Source organism: Neovison vison, chromosome 1 (assembly GCF_020171115.1).
Source record: "Neovison vison isolate M4711 chromosome 1, ASM_NN_V1, whole genome shotgun sequence".
NCBI lineage: Eukaryota > Metazoa > Chordata > Mammalia > Carnivora > Mustelidae > Neogale > Neogale vison.
In genome coordinates, this window is record NC_058091.1 from 162,349,643 (window position 1) to 162,371,165 (window position 21,523).

At 54.4% G+C, this 21,523-nt stretch overlaps 1 protein-coding gene across 1 annotated transcript in view; it reads right to left on the reverse strand.

Moving 5' to 3' along the window:
* Positions 1-209: 209 nt before the first annotated feature.
* Positions 210-21,523, reverse strand: part of SNAP47 (synaptosome associated protein 47) — a 45,312-nt gene continuing 23,998 nt past the window's right edge. Inside the window, exons 3-5 of the mRNA XM_044261829.1 lie at positions 18,985-19,475; positions 12,547-12,671; positions 210-1,451 (exon numbers count right to left, since the gene is read on the reverse strand). Coding sequence (XP_044117764.1) covers positions 1,305-1,451; positions 12,547-12,671; positions 18,985-19,475 — 763 coding nt within the window. The 3' untranslated portion in view covers positions 210-1,304. The remainder of the gene's footprint in view (positions 1,452-12,546; positions 12,672-18,984; positions 19,476-21,523) is intronic.

Sequence of the window (21,523 nt, forward strand, 5' to 3'; positions counted from 1 at the left end):
GAGGGGGCCTGTTCTGCCAGGACAGGGGAAGGGGTCACCTACTTCTCCACTCTGCCCTGTCTGTCCTTCCCCGAGGGGTCCTCCCAATAAGACACTCAAAGCCAAGCAAAAAGCAGCAGAAATGCATGTCTTCAAAATATATTCTAAAACTATGATTGCTCTTTTTTTTCTGGATAGAAATGGGGCATTTTAAGAAAAAAAATCAACAGTTTTTAAAATAGGTACAATATGTATTATCTTCACACTTGGCTACAGGTGAGCAGTGAAAAGAATATCCCAGTGTTCGCAGGACAACTTTGAGACATACTGGACTTCAGGTAAAAAGTCACAGTCTGACCAACAAGAAACCAGCCTCTCTGTCAGAGAAAACCAGAACCTGCGACTAGGGAGGGGCACATGCAGAGTAGCCTCAGATGGGAGGCAGGCTTGGGCCTCAACATGGTCCTGGAGAAGAAGTTCTATGAACACAGAAGGCAGGGTCCAGATGGGCGGACTCAGAAATCAGCACATTTCTTTCACAGAGATTTATACTGCCCTTTTACAGCTAGCAAGAACAGAAAGAGAAGACAATTCAGCCAGTGGGGATGCTGGCCATGCAAAGCAGTCAATGAGTACTGTGTGCAGCCGGCCTTGCAGGGAAGGGCTGTCCTGCTGCTGACCCTCTGAAGCGCTCAAGTATGAATGGGGAGCCTGGGCCTGCCTAGAGCAGGGCAGAAGGAGCTGTGCCCCGCAGGGAAGGGGTCAGAAGGAGCTGCGGCCTGCAGGGAGCAGGGGAGAAGGGAGCCGGAGCCTGTGGGAGGCAGAGGAGAAGGCAGCTGAGGTCTGCGGGCAGGGGGGCAGAAGGGAGCTAGGGCCTGCAGGTTGTTGAGGGGGGGCGTGGGAAAAGGATCTGGGGACCAGGGAAGCAGGGGAGTAAGGAGCTGGGGCCCGTGGGAGGCAGCGGGGAAAAGGAACTGGGGCCCTCGAGAAGCAGGGACCTGCAGAAGGCAGGGGAGAAGGGAGCTGGGGCCTACAGGTTGCAGGGGAAGAAGGAACTGGGGCGACCATAGTGGGTGTGGGGCTAGGGGGTGGCCTGCTGGATATGCAGGCAGAACTCCCCTCTCCGGGGCCTCCTCCTTCCTGCATGTGCTGTGCTCCGGGTCACATCACACAAGCCCTCCACCCTGAGGCAAGCCTGTGCCTTCTGGCACACAGCCTCTGACTACTAACGAGCCCCTGGGGTGACTCCCGCGTGCAGGTACTGAGAACAAAGTACTCAGGGCAGTGACTGTCATCAAAACCAGTCACTTTTTCGCTCCCCTGTGCTAGGTCAGTTTTTTGGCACGTCGGGTGTGCTTGTCGATGGTTAAGGTGGTCCGGTCAACGGCCGCAGTGATGCCGTCCAGGGCCTCATCCTGCCTCTCCAGCTCTGTCTCCGTGTCCAGGGCGAGACTCTTCAGCTTCCTCAGGATCTGTAAGAGTAGCGCACAGAGCAGCAGGGGCTGTCATTTCTTAAACTCTCAAAAACAGACATTATCTCTTTCCATCACTTTTACAGTACTTTGGAAATTGTGAGTTGGGGGGATGACAAACACTCTGTCCTCCCATCCTGGGTTTGGGTCTCAGCTCTGCAGCTCACCAGCACTGACCCCCAGGGTGGCACCAACCCCCAGGGAGCTCTGGCCCCCAGAACACACTGAACCCCAGAGAGCTCTGACCCAGGATGGCACTGCCCCAGGGAGCTCTGACCCAGGATGGCACTGACCCACAGGGGGCACTGACCCCCAGAGAGCTCTGGCCTCCAGGACGCAGTGAGCCCCAGGGAGCTCTGGCCCCCAGGATGCACTGAACCCCAGGGAGCTCTGACCCAGGACAGCACCAACCCCCAGGATACACTGAGCTCCAGGGAGTTCTGACCCAAGATGGCACCAACGCCCACGGAGCTCTGACCCCTAGGGAACTCTGACCCCTAGGACACAGTGAGTCCCAGGGAGCTCTTAGCCAGGATGGCATCGACCCCCAGGGAGCTCTGGCCCCCAGGATGCACCAAGCCCCAGGGCAGCAGAGCTCAAAGAAAGGTGAGGAATCAGCCCTCTGGCCCTGCTCCAGGCCACAGCCCCCATGCCTCCTGACAAAGTCCCTGGGGTACTGCTTGCTCTTCCAGTCACACAGGAGCAGGGAGGGCTGGCCCAGGGCACAAGTATGACCCAGTCCTGGTCTTCATTACCTGTCTACACCCATGTCCTGACTGCAGAATGGGATTTAAAAGGAAAAGCCAGCCCTGTTTCTTGTTGATCTGTAGAAAACACCTCACTATACCTCCACACGGCTTGAGGGGAGGAAGCAGCTACCAAACACAGCCCTGGGGGCCCTGTAAGAAGAGGGGCTAACCCTGGAAAAGCAGGCCCCTCAGCCTTCTGGGGACTCACGTCATGCTGCAGGCGTCTCAGGCACTGCTGGAACGGCCGCTTTCCTGCAAGCCCGTCGAGACTACTAGCACTGTGAAATGTGGTGAGCCTGTGCTGAAAAATTTAATACCCTCAAGCTGACAACAAAAAGGAATGATTTTAAGAGGAATAATAATGACCACCTACTTGCAGTTAAGTGTTACTACCTCTTGGAAGGAGAGTTTCAGGCCCCTGGCTGCGTTAGGATGAAGGACCTACAGACTGTGGGTCCTCTGAGGAGTCCTGGGTACCATTTACCAACTCCCAAGGGATCTAGCGGGTACAGCTGCGTTCCAAGTCCGCTGCCCCATGGGGATGGGAGTCAGCAGTGAGGGCCCCAGACCTAATGCAGCCAGCAGCACGCCACACACGAATGTCATGGTCATGGCTTGGCCGGTGGCACTGCAGACTGGGAGCGGCCCAGCCTGAGGAGAGCATGTGGCACCCTGAGGGCAGGGGGACGGTGTGGCCACAGTGCCCGTGCGCTTCCATGAGGCAGCCTTGTGCCGCCCACCACCACGTGGACCAGATCAGAGGCAGGGAGGTGGTCAGAGGCTAGTAAGATCAAGCCCTTCCTCAGGAGCGGGGAGGCTAGAATGAGCTCACAAATGCGAACAAGCTGTGAAAACTATGAAGTGGGGCGTGAGGAGCCCCTGCCAAGTCCTGGAAGGCTCCACGGCAGGGGCCCCGCTGCACCCGTGCCATGGAGGGTCTGAGGCTGTGTGCAGTCAGGTGCTCGGACACAGGCAGGCTATACCGCACCTCTGTGTGCACACATGGCCTCATCCCTGGGAGCCCCGTTCGGGCGCAGGGGCATATCCCCAACCCAGGCAGCAGGCTCAGACGCCAGGCTCTGTGCCCTCTGGGAGCCGCTGAGTCACTGGAAAACCTGGACGTGGCTCTGGAAAGTACATTGTGGGGTCAGCCGGCTCCGAGGGATGGGCTGCATGACCTCATGTAGGAGGTCTTTTCCACCGCGTTCCTATGACCTCATGTGGCTGAGGCCCAAACGGCACAGTAAACAGTCAGCTCAGCACCGTGGGAGGCAGGTCCTCAGTGCCGCTCTGCTCAAAGACCCCTCCCCATCGGCCTGCAGGTCCCCCTGCACCGGGCACATGCACACCACAGCCCTGGGGAGGCTGGCCGTGGACCCAAGCTCACACCCGGCTTAAAACCCATGAACGGCCTCTGCCCTGTGTGGGTCCCTCAGGCCGCACGTGCTGTGGACAACCTCTGTGTCCTCGTCAACCACAATGATGGTCCTTCGGGCCCAGTAGGCTCTGTGAGCTGTCAGCACTGTCCTGCTCCAGGACTCATGCTGCAAGAAGGTCAGGACACAGGACTAGAGAATAAAAGGAAACGTCCGGAACCCGCTCAGACGAGCAGTGGCACAGGGGCGTGACCCTGTCCACGCAGCTCCGTCTCCTGCTTCCTTGTCCCCACCTGTCCTGAATGAGGGTGAGGGCCGCGGGGCTCTAGGAACCCTCAAATGGACTGTTTCACACACTGGGCTGAGAGGGCATGCCCAAGACCCCACACTCTGTCTGCAGTTGGCCCACAGCACTGCCCAGATGCAAAGAGCCGACGCTTGCGTGTCCCCACGTGATGACACAGACGTCACAGCACCGGCACTGACAGGAATAGCACACGTCCCTTAACAAGGCAAACTGACCTTCCCAGGGATCAGCAGCCATTCAGACAGCCCCGGGAAGGGGGCTCGAGAGCCTGCTTTGCTCCTGGAGCTGAGAGCAGCTATGGCAAAGGTCCCACGTAACCGGTGGTGGGTATTGGAGAGGGCACGGATTGCATGGAGCACTGGGTGTGGTGCAAAAACAATGAATACTGGTTACACTGAAAAGAAAAAAAAAAAAAAGTTCCCACGTAAGGAGAGCCACACCTGTGACTTTAGATTCTCCAACGCTCACATTCTTAATGGTAAAAAAGAAGCATTTCTCAAAATGCTTTAAGTATTTATTTAAGTAATCTCTACATCCTCACATGGGGCTCGAACTTATGACCCCAAGATTAGTCGGCTCCAATGGAGCCAGTTGGTGTCCTGCAAAAATGAGAAACATCGCTGGTGTGACCCAATCAGATAAAAAGTCATCGTCTCTGCACGAAAGTTAACACACAGAATAATGAACGAGATTGGTCCTTTGCAACTTGATGAATGGTGTGCTCTCTGCACATGTCCACAGGGCTCCCTGGCTGAGGGCCCTGCTCTGGGATGGCCCCACTATCCCCCGCCCAGAGGAGAACCACCATGGCCCACAGGTGGCCCACTCACGCACAGACACGCAGCAGTAACAGGTACTGCACTCCCTTTGTGAGCAAGACCAATCAACTCTAACCCTTCATGGAGTCTGGGGCGTCCACACAGGGCTCCTCCCCGCCGATTGGTCCAACTGCAGTGCTGTCTCACCGGGACCCCCCTCCCCGTTCAATGGTCCAACTGCGATGCCATCTCATTGGGACCCCCAACCCTGTCGATTGGTCCGACCAAAATGCCGTCTCTTGGGACCCCCTCCCCGTCCAATGGTCTGACCGTGACGACATCTCAATGGGACCCCCGACACTGTCGATCAGTCCAACCGCAACGCTGTCTCACTGGGATCCCCCCTCCCTGTTCAATGATCCAACCATGACACCGTCTCATTGGGACCACCCCCCCCCCCCAGCAGCTGTGAATGCCTCACACTGCACCTGAAATGACCTCACAGTGCAAAACCCCAAGGAACCTGCACGGCTCGTGAGTCTGCAGAGAGGACTGAGGAAGCTTCCAGCTAGGGTCCCTCTGGAGCACTGACTGGTCCGGTGCTTTTCCCTTTAAGGAAGAACATGGGTGGAAAGAATGGGGAACGCCAAGTCTGGCCAGACCGTCACGCAGCTGTGACTTCTGCGGCCCAGAATGACAAGCTGTCCAGTCATCAGTGTGTCAGGCTGCCAGACTCTGAAGTATCAGCTGGCAGGAAGCTGTGCGCTTTCTTCCTGGAGCCCCTGCCTCGCTAGAAGTGGGCCCGCAACTGGCCCTGTCTGCGGATGCATCTACCCCCACACAGCACATGCACAGAGCCGAGGGGGAAGCAGCGCAGACTCTGTCCTGGAGCAGCATCAGGAGAGAAACCGCAGAAATGCTCAGCGATCTGCAGCCCGAGGGCCGCAGACGTTCCACCAGGTCTGCGCACGGATGGGGTGCATCCGAGACCAGAAGGCGGTGGGGACACGCGCATCTAGAGCCTGGGCTGGAAGCAGGACATGGTCCCCGGGACAGAGCACACACTCCTGTGGTTTCTGCTGCCCTGGACACACATGGTGTGATGGCTTCTATCTGCCAACAGCAGACACAAGCAGACGCAGAGACGTCTCCGTTGTGTGCATACAGACGGGGGAATGGCTCCTCCAACCAAGGAGGTACGCTCACTGAGGCAGATGTGCTTAACCACACGTATGCCCCTCGAAGAGGCTGTCCCAGTGTGGGCTTCGGGGAGCCCGAGGTCCTGGAGGGCTCCGCCTTGGGTGTCCACCCCGTACCTGCAGCAGGGGAGGGCACACAGTGTGTTCCCACGACCCTGTAGTGTGCTTGTGGCCTCACCCAGGGTCTGAAGGAAGACGTTCTGTTGTACTTTGCGATGAGACTCCAGGATTCAGAGCACTCCTATGTTCACAAGAAGCACCTACAGTGAGTTTAGCATGAGCTAGACTATCTGCCCTCATTTTGTTGTGCAGCTGACTCACTGGAAAACTGTGAATTTTCTTGCAGTGAGAAATTAGCAACCATTTAAGAACAGAGCTGGGATAAATCAAGCTGTCTGCACGTCCAAACAGTTCTACCAGTTGGGGCCATTAAGTGCTACAGAGAAGGCAGAGAGGGAAAAAGTGGCTTCCAGCACAGTCAGAATTCTGGAGACTGTACAGAACATTCTAGGCTACGATATGTCACATTCAGCACTCACAGACCACCCCCACGTCCCACCCGTCCCTTCGGCTGCATTCCTGCAGGCCACAAGGGCCATCTGTGGACAACAGCACAGGCTTCCTTCCAGGGAGGCCCCTGCAGCGGCCCCTCCTCCACATCCCTCCGAGCAGCTGTAGGGGAAAGCTGACGCTCCAGGTCCCCATAGCACTGCATTCCCAAAGCCAGACTCTGAGCACGGAGTTCTCAGGGATCCGTCGGCCCTCACTGCAGCTCCCAGTGGCCTCCCAAGGTCCAGACACAGCCAGCATATGGTGAACACCTCCCAGGGCCTCTAGGGGACCCTGGGGACTGGACTGCTCGTTACCAGGTCATGATGGGTCCAAATAGGATTCATCCCAGAATGTAAGAAAATAGATGGAAGTCCTAAAAACCACACATCGCACAGAAAGAAATTAAAGAAGACCGAAACAGTGAGGGGGGTCCTGTGTTCCTGGATGAGCAAGACGCCCAGACGCCTCCAAGTGACCTACATAGTCAACGCAATCCACATTAGGTTTCCAGCAGCCTCTTTACCCCCCCAGAAATGGAAAAAAGGATCCGCAAATCCATTCAGAACTGCGGGGAGCCATAACAATCCTTTTCTTTATTTGTGTGAGAGTTGAAGCAGGGAGAGCTGCAGAGGGTGAGGGAGAAGCAGCTTCCCTGCAGAGCGGGGGGCCCAATATGGACTCGATCCCAGGACCCCAGGATTGTGACCTGAGCCAAGGCAGGCGTCTGCTTCACTGATTGAGCCCCCCAGGTGCCCTGGAGGAATCCTGAAAGAGAAAAAGGAAGCTGAAAGATTCACTTCCCTCACCCGTCGCCGGCGGGAACGTGAAACGCTGTGGCCATTATGGAGAGCAGCCTTGCTGCTCATGAAGTCCACGTGGAATTATCCCGGAACGGAGCAATTCCACACTGTGCATGCTATGTGCCCCCGAGGAGCAGAGACACGACCCACAGACGCCATGTGTGATGTTCGCATGACCGCTGCGGACAGCGAGCCATCCTGCACTACTCCACTGTGAAAGGAAAGACAGATCAGCTCGAAAACACAGTGGGAAGTGAGGACAGCCAGGCATGGAAGGTCATGTGTGTGACAGAGAGAAGACCATTTGGGGCGGGGCACAGCACGGCGCTCGAGTGCCATGGCTGGGTGGAAAGGCACCACCCTAAAATCAGCATTCTAGAAGACAGCCAGGGCGCTCGACAGTAAGACTCCCGCACAGCAGAGGTGAGCACTTCAGGAAGATGGGAAGGCGTCTGCTCCCTGGCCCTCAGAGGCCCTTGCGCTCCTCCCTGGCACAGCCCTGCAGCCGCTCTGAAGATGCTTGCTGAGTCACGACAATCTCTGGAACCCTAAGGCCCCTTATCTGGCACTCCCACCCTGTTCGTGTTTCTGGGACAGTAGAGGGGACGGGATGTGGTCTGTGCCTTCACGTGGTCCAGCTTTGTCCCAGCTCGGTCAGTGAGGGCAAGGGCCCACCAGCCCAGACAGCACACAGGCCTGCCCTGGAGTGGGGGCCACAGTTGACAGAACATGAGCCCTGCAGCAGTCCAGCCCAGGGGAGGGTGCACAGGAAACCAAAGGGGGCCGGGGCGGGGTGGGGGGTGTGACAGCAGGCTCAAAGCTACCAGGGACCATGGTAATGGCACAGCAGATGGGAAACCCACGACGTTGTCCTGTGAGTCAGCTTGCGTCACTGTGGACGTTTCTGCAGAAGGCAGAGACTGGCCCAGGGAGGCACGCGCCCCTCCCCCCCCAAGGATGTTGGGGTTGACAGGGCAGGGCTCATCCTGTGACACATGTCCTCTCGCTGAAATGTCAACTGTCACAGACGTCATAAACTACAAGGCTGCCCCTGGGTCATCCCCCTGACCCAGGCTCTTCTCATGGTTTAATAGATGACACAGGACAGGACGAACACTTGTGAATAACACCTGGACTGGTATTAAAGCCACAAATACAAACGCTGACAACCTCCTCCCCTTTTTACTGTGCCCCGAGAGTAATGAAAGGAACGAACCACCTGGAAAACAGCTCACAGGACCTGTCTCCCCTGCCTGGCACAAAGGTGCGGGTCGGCGGGTCTGTGGACACGTGTGGCTCTTCGCATAGCGCACTCCAGCCAGGCACCTGCATGCCCTCCCCGGGCTGGAAGGCATCAGCCCTAGCCTGCACTCTCACCCACCTACCTGCACAGCCAACCCCTCTTCCAGGGACATGTCAATTCTGGAATGCCTGTCCTACCATCGCCACAGATGGGAAGCACGGTGGCGGGCTCCATGGCTGGCGTGACACCCCGGGACTCTGCGCGGGTAGCCATCCAAAAATCCAAGCTCTGTCGTCCCTCCAGACGTTAACACGCCCAGACCATGGAAAGTGCGACACGGACAAGACATTAATTTCGAGGCGAAGAAAAATGTGTTAAGCCTGATGCTCTTGGGTCAAGGCGGTATGGGAGAAAGGCTGAGAAAGGATACATGGGCACTAGGACAGGCTTGAATACTGAGTATAGACAAGGGAGAGAAGAGCTGACGTGAAAGGAATTCTACTCCTCCTACACGGGAATGAGACACTAGTTCTGCAGAATCCCAGCACCCAGCCTGCACCAGCAGGAGAAGGCACAGGCAGAGGGGATGCTGGTCCTTGAGCTGCTCCTGTGCTCCCTCCCGCCATGAGCCCTACCCTGTGTCATCTGTGAACCAACCCTCGGTCTCCCTGCTGGATCCTGGGCTCTGTGGTTCCTGCTTATGGAGAATCACACGTGGATGGCAGAACGCCTGCACTGCCTAACCACAGGTAAGTCCAAAACCACGACCTGAACCCTGGAGCCCCGCCATGGGGGCTGCAACCCAACGCCCAGGGTCCCTGTGTCACCCCACCACAGAGGCTGCAACCCGAAGCCCCGGGTCCCCATGCCGCACCCCCACCATAGGGACAGCGACCTGAAGCCCCGAATCCCTGAGAAGGACAGGAGCGCCTACTGTCCCCTGTCCTGTGCCGTGCTCAGTTTCTTCAGGTCTGGGGTGCGGAAAGGCAGAGGCGGGACCAGACAGAGCAGTGAGGGGAGAAAGTCTGGAAGAGAAGCTGGGGACACTGGGATGCCCTGAAACAATAGGAGTGACCTAACCAGGGGACAGACACAGATTTCATAACAAAGCAGCAGCAGCAGCTCTGGGGCAGGACAGGCCAACACATCAGACCAGAGAGGGTTCAGGGCGCTCTGCCAAACCCATCCCAGCACATCCACTTCCTTTCCGGCCGCCGACACCGCACGCCCTCCCCATGGCTGGTAGACACTGCAATGACGGCTGTCCGGGGCTCTGTGGGGTGGGAGCTGGCACAGGCAGGGAGCACACTGGCCCCGGGGAAACCACAGCCGTTCGTGTCTCTCAGCATCCTGCTGCAGGGCAAGTCACCAGGACCCACTTCCACGTAAGGACGGTAATGGCATCCACCACAGAAACCACAGCTGAACATGGGGGGGGGGTTCTTGCATTTCTGTTTTCCCCAGAAATTTACCTCATTCCTACTTATGCTAGAGCTTCAAGTGCACAGCTAAGAATTCTTCTCTAAATAGGAAACATGTGTTTTACCTCCAGAAGACAGTCTCTGGGCGAACTGGACAGTCCCTGCAGGGAGGAGGATGGGCAGCCAGCCGATGTGAATCCCTGCTCTCCCGCGGCAGCCCTCCCCAACCCCACGACTCAGGGGTCACCACTTCCCTGGCCTGCGTTCAGTGTCCTGACTTGCGGCCTCTGCTGCTCCCAGTACGGACACCAGAGGGCTCAGGGCCGACCCCACGGTCACTCTCTCGTGGACACAGCAGCTTGTATCTTCATCATGACCGCTGCCATCTCAGCTTCTAGGGCAGAGACTAGAGAATCCTGACATCTCCCACACAAATCCATGGGATGCCTTTGCACAAGGGTGGGCAAAGGGTCCCCAATCCCACCAACCAGAGGCATGTTGGCTCGCACCCACCCTCAGGAGAAGGGGAGCATTTCCTGCAGAGGATGAGGGTTTCTCAAGCCCCGAAGCCATGTTCTGGGGTTAGTAAGCTGCAGAAGCTGCTGGCTGCAGCGAGAAAGCAGCGTTTTTGTGGGTCGTCACTCAGAGTGACTAAGTTAGACCGGGGAAAGAGTGACAAATCGTGCATATTTAACATATCCCATAGCAAAGATGAGTGCTTTTTTTCCAGAAAGGAAAAGGGCCAAGCTTAAAGGAGACGATGCTGATGCAGGCATGTCAGGAAGACTTCTTTAAAAACGTGGGAAGACACACGGTCCCCCTGTGCCCTGGTGGAAGTCTGCGGCACCATGATGACAGGGCCTCCTCACGCAGAGCCCGGATCTGCAGAACCCCTGAGCAAGGAACCAGGGGCAAACCAAAATCTCAATGGAGAAACAATATAGTTTTCCTACAAATACACCGAGAAGCAAACGACAAGGACAGAGGGAAGCCATCCCTAAGACAGTCATTGCTAAGTGGCCGGCACAGGCCTCAAGTGGGCTGTGAGCCAACAAACACGCAGCACATGTCCCTGAACCAGACAGCTGGTGTCTGATGACCTGAGGCAAGCACACCATGGCGTAGGGCTTTTTAAGAGTTTCTACGTCCTAGGGGCGCCTGGGCGGCTCAGTGGGTTAAAGCCTCTGCCTTCAGCACAGGTCATGATCTCAGGGTCCTGGGATCGAGCCCCGCATCGGGCTCTCTGCTCAGTGGGGAGCCTGCTTCCTCCTCTCTCTGCCTGCCTCTCTGCCTACTTGAGATCTGTCAAATAAATAAATAACATCTTAAAAAAAAAAGTTTCTATGTTCTAAAGATGTGCACGGAGGTCTGTGTGAGTGATAAGACACAATGTCTAGGCATCTACTTCAGAATTACTTGAAAAGGAAAAAGAAAAAGCACTGAATCATCCAGCCCTAGGTTGAAGAGAACCTAAAAGTAGTTCTATCAAACATTGTTTAAATTTCTACTTGCTGGACACAAAATGGCAAGCATCCTCAAGAATCCACTGGCAGGCCCTTGACAGAGATCTGGGAGAGTGAGCATGCTCCCGTTGTACGTGTACCTGTGGAGCCATGCCCACACAACGACAGGCCCGCAACACACACAGCACGCACATGGACACACGCACAGTACACACATGGATAGACACCATGGACACACACAGCGTGCATGCGGACACACACATAGCACCCACATGGATAGACACATGCATAGCGCAGACACATGCTTAACACTCATGTGGATAGACACATCCACAGCGTCCACACAGACATGCAACACACACAGCATGCATACGGACAGACACACGCACAGTACACACATGGATAGACACATGCACAGCATGCTCACACATGGACAGACCTGCAACATGCATAGTATGCACATAGACTGGCATGCACGCAGACAGATACACACAGACGCACATAGTTCACATATGGACAGACATATACAGCATGCACACGGAGAGACATACACAGACGCATGCATGGTACACACATGGATGCATGCACGGCATGCACATGGACAGACATACACACATACAGCACACAGACACATACATAGCATGCACACACGGACAGACATGCAACACGCACAGCACGCACACGGACACTTGCACAGCACACACGTGGACAATTACACAGTATACACACGGAGAGACATACGCACAGCAAGCACAAACACGGATACACACGAACATGCACACAGACATACCTGCACAATATGCACATGGACGCATGCACAGTATGCACACACACACACACACGGACAGACACAGCATATATACAGAGCACACACACGTGCACACATGTACCTCTACCACACACGGGGACGGCACACACATGCACACACACAGAAAGCCACCATGTGCCTGCATATCCCACACTCACACAGCCCACATGTACATGGGCATATGCACACATTCTAAAGGGGGATGCAGCCATAGGCTGACTGCATGTGCATGCCATTAAACACAGGAGCTTCTACTGGGCACCACTCTTGCTCTATGTTCTCCAGCTCCAGAGAGAACAAAGCGGGTGGGCACACGGCAGGCCCTGTTGACAAGGGGCCAGCATCAAGCAGCGGGGAGCTGTGTGCAGGCAGGAAGGAGCCCCATGCAGGGGCATGGTGACCCTGTGAGTACACAGTACCTGTCTTAGCTCCTGGGCATCCCCCTCGGAAACCAATGGCTCACTCATCTGCGGTGGAAGCAGCTGGGCCTCCTGGCTCGCCAAGCAGGGCTCGCGGTGCACAGCACGGTCCATAAGCCCAGATGCTGAAATGGAAAACCAAACGGCAATGACATCGTCCAGAGGTGTGAACCACGTGAGATCTTTCAGACCTTCCCATGGGAGGCCATCAGGGCTCTCTGGACAGACGCAGTGTTTCCAGCTCACCCACGGTCTGGCAGGGCTTAGCTCTGCTATGCTGAGCTGGGGTAGGGGCTGCCTATGTGCCCTCGGACCCCTGCCCAAGCTGCCTCCACACCCGGCTCTGATTAGAGCTGGCACAGACTATGCTCTGGGTTTGGCTCCATAACTGCTCTTGCAGGAAAGGGCCTTCATCGGCATGCAGACATTTCTCTTCTCTGGGGGAAGGGCTATAGGTAGGAGCCTGGAGAAACGCACACAGAACACCCTGCTGGAAACTGCGGCATCATCTTGTCCCCCACATGGTACTGAGGCTCTCTGAGTGCAGGAAAGGGCCAGTGGGCTGGGCCAAGCCACACTGGCTGTGTGGCTGAGGGATGCGGGGGTGCATCAGAGCCCTGCACATGGCCAGGCCCCGCTCAGGGGCCTGCACCTGGCCAGGCTCCCCAAGGGGTGGAAGGGCAGCCTGGAGATGCGGTGATAACCAAGGAGATCTTGAAGACTGCCGTGGCGTGCAACCCATCCTTTGTTTGAAGTGCTGACTTGAACCCCAACCCTGGCACCACAGGGCCCAGAGAAGGGCCTCCCCCCAGGACACAGCACAGCCACGTTCATGGACAGCGATGTCGGGAGGCAGATAGCTGTCCGGAGGCCAGACCAGCTCCTCTGAGCAGTTCTCTGCTCCTCAGCAACAGGAGGCCCAGAAGGCTCATAGGACCCTGGCAGCAGGGAGCAGAGCTGCGTGATGAACACACCATCAGGAGGGGAAGGACCAGGCCTGAAGAGTAGGAGCCATACTGGCCATCCCCAGCACACACAGAAATATCCCTGCTATGCTCATTTCTCAAAGTAATCCCTGAAGACAGCCTGGCTGAGCAAAGCAAGCATGGCCTCGTCCAGGAGAGAAGCAGGCTGGAGCGAGAAGACACAGGGTTCTCAGGGTTCTGGAGCAGAAGAGGGACCAGGCCCGATGCAGAAAGCTTGGGGACTGGTGCACGAGCAAGAGCTGTGCAGAGGCAGGACTCCGGGTTCCGGCCTGCCTCTGCTGGAGGAAGCTGTGTGCAGAAACCCCCTGCTCTGTGTGCACCCTGGGAGAGCCTACAGAGACCCACCACACCGCAGGTGTATTCAGGAAGCTAGAAAAAACCCTTACTGTACACCATGCAACAGATGTCTGCTTGTCTACGTCCTTCTGTAAGAAAAATAAAAGCTGATCGCAACCCAGCAAACTGATCTCACAACCTGTGTTCTAAACCGCAAAGCTATGTCCCAGTCCCGCTCCCTAAAGGCTTTTAATTAGCAAGGAACTTTCTGCAGCATGCAAATCAGCACTGTTCAGCCTCACGGGATCTAAATGTCACTACCTAAAACGTTACATAATGACAAGCACTTTTCTGAAACCATCAGAGCGAGCTGGAAGACATGATGGCAGAAATAGCAAACACAGACGTGAACTACCAGCTATTATTAGCCTCAAGAAAAGGCCAACCCATGCCCACGATGTTAACCAGTCCTCGGTGCTAATGTGATGACAAACACTGGTTCCACCTCCCTACTCGGCCTTGGCTCTCCCCTTCCCAGCTTTCTACTCCCCAGGCTCACGGACTCCTGCTCCAGCCAGCCCGGCAGCCCCATCCCTGGAGGCTCGCACACCATCCCCGGTCCCCATCCCTAGCTCCCCATCCACGGCCTGCTAGTGGGTGCCCTGTCCCCGGCACCCTGTCCCAAGCCCCCTGGTCTTCTGTCCCTGGCACCCTGTTCATGGTCCACTGGTCCTCTGTCTCTGGCATCCCGTCCCCAGCTCACTGGTCCTCTGTCCCTGGCCCACTGCTACTCCGTCCCTGGCCCCCGGGCCCAGGGGCCCTGCCCGTCCTGCTCCTCATCTGCACACATCACATACACAGACAGCCCCTAGCACAAGTGTGACTGCGTCTCTATGAGTGACAACCTTCCCTCACCTGTCCTGCCATCATTCCGCCTGCACACCTTTGATATTAACGTGCTTGGTACCGCACTGCTTCTCTGAGACCAAGGCCCGCATCTGACTCACACGAGGGCCTGGCCCTGGGTCCCTTTAGCACTGCTGTGCTTTCTATTCCAAGACCCAGAGCTATCTTCCGGAGGGACATGCTAATATTTCTTTGAATATTTAATGGAACAGGTTTTACTTAAGCAGAAAGCCCAAACAGAGAATTTGTCTTCCTGGAATACACTGAGTCACAGTATCTTTCATGGCCAGCAGGATGACACCTGGCACGGAGCTTGGCACCCCTGGTACTCTGTACTGAGACCTGAGTCACCGACTCAGTTCAACGCTGTGAGCTATCTTCTGAAAACATCGATTAAGATGGTTTCTGTCTCTAGAGCCACTAATGATCACAGTCAAACGCAATCAGCACAAAGTGTTCAAGCTGCAAAGGGACTTACGCATGATCTCATTTCTTGGGAACAACAGCTGGGCTGGCAGGGGCATCTGCAGATGCCAGTGTCCTTTATGGACAGGTCTGCATCTGAACAAGAACTCCCCAGCCCACCCTCACCCGAAAGCCTGTCTGCTCACGGGCCCATCTTCTTCCTTGTCCCTGGGACCCAAAAGCCTCATCCATGACACAGGGAAGGAAATGCCTACCTTACCCAGGGATGGACCCAGAAGCTTAGAGAACTGGGGTGGGAAGCCCTTCCACAAAATCCCAAGTGCCCAAGCCCTCAACACTGCAGGAAGGTAACAGAGAGGGCAAGCCTACTCAGCAGAGTGAAAGTAAAGCCCTCGGCAAATGTTTCTTGGACCCAAGCAAGAGTCCTCGGAAAATCAAGTGGGTGAGAACCGACAGCCCCCAAAGGTCCACAGGGGCCAGGGGTGGTCTGTGAGAGGTCAGCGTGGCGTCCGTGTCCTAGTGACCGCACAGCTGGGGGGGGGTCTGTCAGTGGTCAGCGTGGGGTCTATGTCCTAGTGACCACACGGGGAGGGTCTGTGGTCAGCATGGTGTCTGTGTTCTAGTGACCACATAGGTGGAGGGGGGGGTCTGCCTGTGGTCAGCATGATGTCCGTGTCCTAGTGACCACATGGGTGGGTGGGGGGTCTGTGAGTGATCAGCGTGATGTCCGTGTCCTAGTGACCACATGGGTGGGGGGGCCTGTCTGTGGTCAGCGTGGTGTCTGTGTCCTGGGATTGGAACTCTACCACTTGAAGCCCAAGTCTTAAATGACAGTGTCCCCAACGTGTATTACTGTGACATAGATGTGTGTGCTCCTGATGCCAGGGGCTGTTCTGGGTACTGGAGAGGTGGTCATCAGGAGACCCGCTGGGTCCAGTCCGGACAGAGTACATGTCCCAGCGTGAAAGTGTGGCAGACCACCGGAGGGCGAGTGTTATCTCTTAAATGAGGTGGTCAGAGAAGGCTTCTCTCCAAGGTGGCAGTTGGCAAACAACAAAGACAAAAATAAGTACCAAAAAGACCATAAAATGCTATGCATGGGCCATGCTGTGAAGTCTTCTTCCTAAAACCTGTCATGCCAGGACCCTGAGACAACATGAAACACAGACTGAGAGATAGTCTATAAAACTTCAGCACAACTCCTGCAAGCTGCTGAGACCCTCAAAACAAGGAGAGCTCAGGGAGCTGCCACAAGTCACATGGGAGTCCAGACGAGGGTCCTGGGACAGCAAGCACGGGGGGATCTGGAGAGAAGGTGGACAGACTTGCTAGCTGTGACAGAGAGGATGGCAGCTGCAGGGGACCATCCTCCCAGCTTGTCCCCCAGCCTGAAAAGACCCTACTTTAAAGGTGCTACACACACAAACAGCCATTTTCCGCTGCTTTTCCCCAGGGTGGATGCAGTCCACCAGTGTCATTCCCAGCCCCTGAAGCCCAGGAGACCCTGGCGCCTGCCCCTGGCCGATCTACCTCCACCACGCAGGACTGGAGGTCTCTGGAAAGTTCTCTAGATGCTGACTCAAGGCAAACCCGGGTCCCGTGGCAACACTGCCACCTGCTGGCCATGCATTCTACCCAACAGGCTTCTGGAGGAGAGGCATCTGTTTCTGAGAAGTCAAGTCATGGTTTCCACCTCCACGGCCTCTGTTTTCCAGCGTGGGAGAGGGAAAACACCGGTGCTGGCAAAAAGCAGTAGGGGAGACAGAGAGGGCCTGCCCAGACCTCCCGCGGAGCCCTTGGCAAGCGGGACACTGTCCCACGTGTTGGACTCCTCCCTGCTTCCCCTCCTCCCCCACAAGCACCCCCATACTCTGGAGGCAGGGTGCCTCACCGAGGGAGGATAGCACCTCTTGGTCCACGTAGACAAGACACACTGTGGGAACTCCCCCTGCTCCCGCCCCCGAGGCTCAAGTGAGCACCAGGGTGAACACTCATCTGTCATCACAATGTGGTCCCGTTCCCTCTGCACACATAACGTGGTCTGTGACGGTGATGGGTGAGGCCGCATATTCCCAGTCCAGGTCCTGCTGGGAAGGTGTCTGAGGATGTGGTGAGGGCCCAGCACCGGCTGACCTTTCGTGAGGGAGGCTGTTTGTGCTCTCCCCGAGGAGGAAGACGTGCAGCCCGTGTGCCCCTCCCAACGGCGGGCCCTGGGGAACCTGCACTCACCTGGCTTCCTGCCGGGGGACCACAGTCCTGGCATGTACCTCCCACCCTCCCTCCCTGTCTGCACCTGGACACGCAGGGTCAGAGGGGGCTCAGCCAGCCTCTTCTCCCCTGTATGGTATGTGCTTCCCCTGCCACCTGTCTCGTGACACTCTGTGCCGTGTCCTCTCTCTGGAACCACCCACGGATGTGCTGGAGCTCAGAGAGAACAGGATGGCGAGTGCCTGGCCCAGGGAGTTCCCCATAAGCACTGGCAGAATGAATGGCTGGAGGAGCTACCAGCCCTGGGGCTCCTCATGACCCAGGCCCCTCCCAGAGAAACAGGAGGGTGGGGGCAGACAATGTCCTGCCTGAGGCCTCTCTCAGGCTCACTGCAACTGCCACCCCTTCTCAGCCCCTTTATGGGCTGCCCAGTGCTGCCTTGAGAAAAGGGCCAGAGAAAAATCTGGAAATGCCACAAAATTATATTTGTACACTAACACTTTTGATACTTTGGTGCTTATGGGACCACATCTATTTTCAAGTACATTTCTCTTGAAACACGAAGTCACGTAGATTAACATAAAAATATTTATGTGTTAGGGAACCAGGTTACACATTAGCACTGAAAAACAATCACTTCAGAGCAAAAAGAACCTAGAACAGTCATAAGCATACTCCTCCTGTAACAGACATCCAGCAATCAGAGTTAATAAGGAAGGACTCCTGGCCTCTGAGCAGGATCACGGTAACACAGACACAAGCTCACCTGGGACAGTACCAGAAAATAGGGTATTTTGTGACTTTGTGCTTTCTCAGGCTGGGCACAAAACAAGCTGACGGGGAATTTACCCAGGTAAGGATTTCTGTCATGGAGAATGACAATCTGGCAGAGGGACAGGTAGCTTCCGAAGCCAACGGGACGCACAGCTACAGCATGGCAGGGACTCCTACAGAGCCAGGAAACCAAGCAACAGCAGAGCAGAAAACAAACACAGACAAGGCAATCCGCAGAGAAAACTCATGATGCCCGAAAACAAGTAAGCAGCATCAGACTCTCCATGTCACCGTCAATCACATGAGAATACACATGAACGAGATGCCACCTGACAGCATCCAGATGGCAAACCCGGGATGTCAGACGACCCTGGGCTGGGACCCTGGACCCAGGACCCCTGCTGCAACTGCCCAGCTCCATGCTCCCCACAGAGAGACTCGGAGGGACAGGAGGAAGACCTGCAGACCCAAAGAAACTATGCCGCAGTTTTCAGAGATTGATTTGCAAACAAGTCCCTGGAAGGTGGGCCAGGATGACTCTGATGTTGCGCTCAGGGGTGGAGGGACTGGACGCCCACCAGGGTGGGCAGGTCGGTACCAGCAAGTCCCATGGAGGAAAGGAGGAAAGCCTCATGTGGAGCCTTCCTCTGTTCTGAAAGGGCCACCAAGCCCTGCCAACCTCAGGCACAACCCATCCAGCCCTCAGGTGCGAGACACACCTGAGCTTTGGGACTAGGGAGAATGATCTGCAGGGTCTTCATTTACAAACAATGGACAGTCAGTGGTGCACTGCAGGCGTGCTGTGTCCGACCTCGACCTTGGAGACTAGTGCGCAGGCCGGTGCGGGCCGGAGCTCACTCACCCGCCTGCCAGACGGTGCAGCCCTTCTCTGCTGGGGAAGACATTCTGGCACTTTTGGGCATCAAGGCGCCTTCTAACAACTCCATCTTCTGGCTGAACTGCACCTCCAAAATGGGGAGAGCCTCTGGCATCCTGGCGGATATTAGGCGATAAGCTATGTCTGGCTTCCCAATGAACCGCTGGCGAATGCTAATTTCATAAGGCGTGTGAACCTTAATGTCATCTATATCTTCTCTTTCAAATCTGTGCATGAGCAAAGAGCTTGCGTCATGGATTTCCAACCCCGACACAAGGAGGGTGAGACTTCCTGCTTTAACATGACACCCAGTCCCCTGGGTGACAACAGCAGGAATTCGGACCACCACCCCTTCTTTTCCAAGCGCTTTGGGACCAGCCGTTGCGGTGCCTTTCTTGGGCTTCGATTCTGCCGGCATCTTCCAAAGCTTGGAGCTAAAGGGCCACCAAGAAGGGGACTCCAGCTCTGTCAGCAACCTAAAAGCCCAAACAAAACACAGAAACACAGTGAACTGAGTGTTAATGTTTTTTTTGAGAACCACTTTAGCCTTCATAAAGCAGTTAGCCTTTTTATAGTGTTCTTTTCCACAAGCAACCCATGAAGCAGAAGAGCAGGAAGCACTCTGCCTGTTTTAGAAAAGAAAACTGAGGCTAAGAGCAGCGTCTCTTAGGGTTACAGACACAAGCCCATAAGCAGTAAACACACAACAGGAACACACGTCCTCTGACTAGAATGCTGCCCTTTTCACATTGGACTCTGGGAAATTCTGACTCAAAATAATCTGCAGTAACCTGTCCTGTTCAATGTGGTAACAAGCACATGGGTCTACAGGCACCCGAGTGTGACTGACGTAAGGGGGGACTGAATTTTCAACCAAAGTACCTGTGGCTAGTGGCTACCACACTGATGGGACCACTGTGAAATATCCACAAATACCAAGAGATCTACCTCGTAGCAAGAAAATGGAAGCAGAAAAGAAAGAGCAAAGGAACACAGATCAAATGGCATAAGCAGAAAATAAAATTCAAGAGGGTGAGGTTAGACTCCACCATATTAGTAATTACGCTACATATAAATAGATGAAATCCTCTAATTTAAAGGCAGATTGTCAGCCTGGATTAAAGAAAAAACCAACAACATACAGCGGCATCTTCTTCACAATAGAAACTGTGAAATATAAGGACACAGAAACATCAAAAACACTGGGGACGGGGGAGGGCGGGGGGAGATACATTGTGCCAAAAGAAAGCTCTCAGACAGAGCGTGTTACCAGGGAAAAAGACAGACAACACACAATAATAAGAAAGTCAATTTGACAAAAAAACTTACTGCTAAACATGTATATCTAACAAAATGCAATGATCAATAATTAACAAAATTATAAGGAGAAATAGACAATCACAGTTGTAGACTTTAACAAATTTTCTCCATAATTAATATAGCAAGAAGACAAAAATGACTAGTAAGAACATAAACACTATTCAATTCACTCAGCCTGGTGTTTACTGAACATTATCCAACCACTGAATGCACTCTCTTTTAAAGTACTTTCAGAAAAACGAGTAACACATCTCAATAAATTCCAAGGTCTGAAACCTTACAGAGCATACTATCTGTCCCCAAAAAAATGAAATCTGAAATTAATGACAAAAGACTAATACAAATTCCTCAAATATCTGGAGATTAAGCATAATTCTAAATAAAGGGAATCGGAAAAGTGAATGAAACAAAATGGAGTGAATGAAACAAAACCTTATGTAGGAAATGGCAGGATGCAAACAGTGCAGTCATGAGGAAATAGCTCTTAATGCATGCATCTGAAAATGTCTTAGAAAGGGTTAAAATCAGTGATTTACGCTTCTGATCCAAAAAGTTATAAATTAAACCCAAAGTAGAACAGAAAAGCAGAAATCAATGAAATTGAAAACAGAAAAAAAGAGAATATTAACAGAGCCCAAAGTTGGTTTTTTGAAGTCATTTTTAAAAAGTAAACCCTTACAAGAAATGATCAAGAATAAAACAAAGAGGGACGCTTCGGTGGCTCAGTTGGTTAAGCCTCTGCGTTCGGCTCACGTTGTGATCTCAGGGTCCTGGGACTGAGCCCCGCATTAGGCTCTCTGCTCAGCAGGAAGTCTGTTTCTCTCTCTCCCTCTGCCCCTCCCCCTGCTTGTGCTCTCTTGGTCTCCATTAAATAAACAAATAAAATCTTAAAAAAAAAAAGAATAAAAGAAACTGCATATTACCAATATCAGGAACAAAAAAGGCATTACCACTGATTCTTTAGCGCTTGAAATAAGGGGATATCATATCCAACTTCACACTAAGAAATGGGACAGCTTACATGAAAGAGATAAAGTACTCCAAACACCCAACCTTCCAAAACTGCAGCAAGAAGTAGTTTATGACTATAAATACCCGGGTGCCTGAGTGGCTCAGTGGGTTAAGCCTCTGCTTTCAGCTCAGAGTCCTGGGAGATCGAGCCCCACATCGGGCTCTCTGCTCAGCAGGGAGCCTGCTTCCCTCT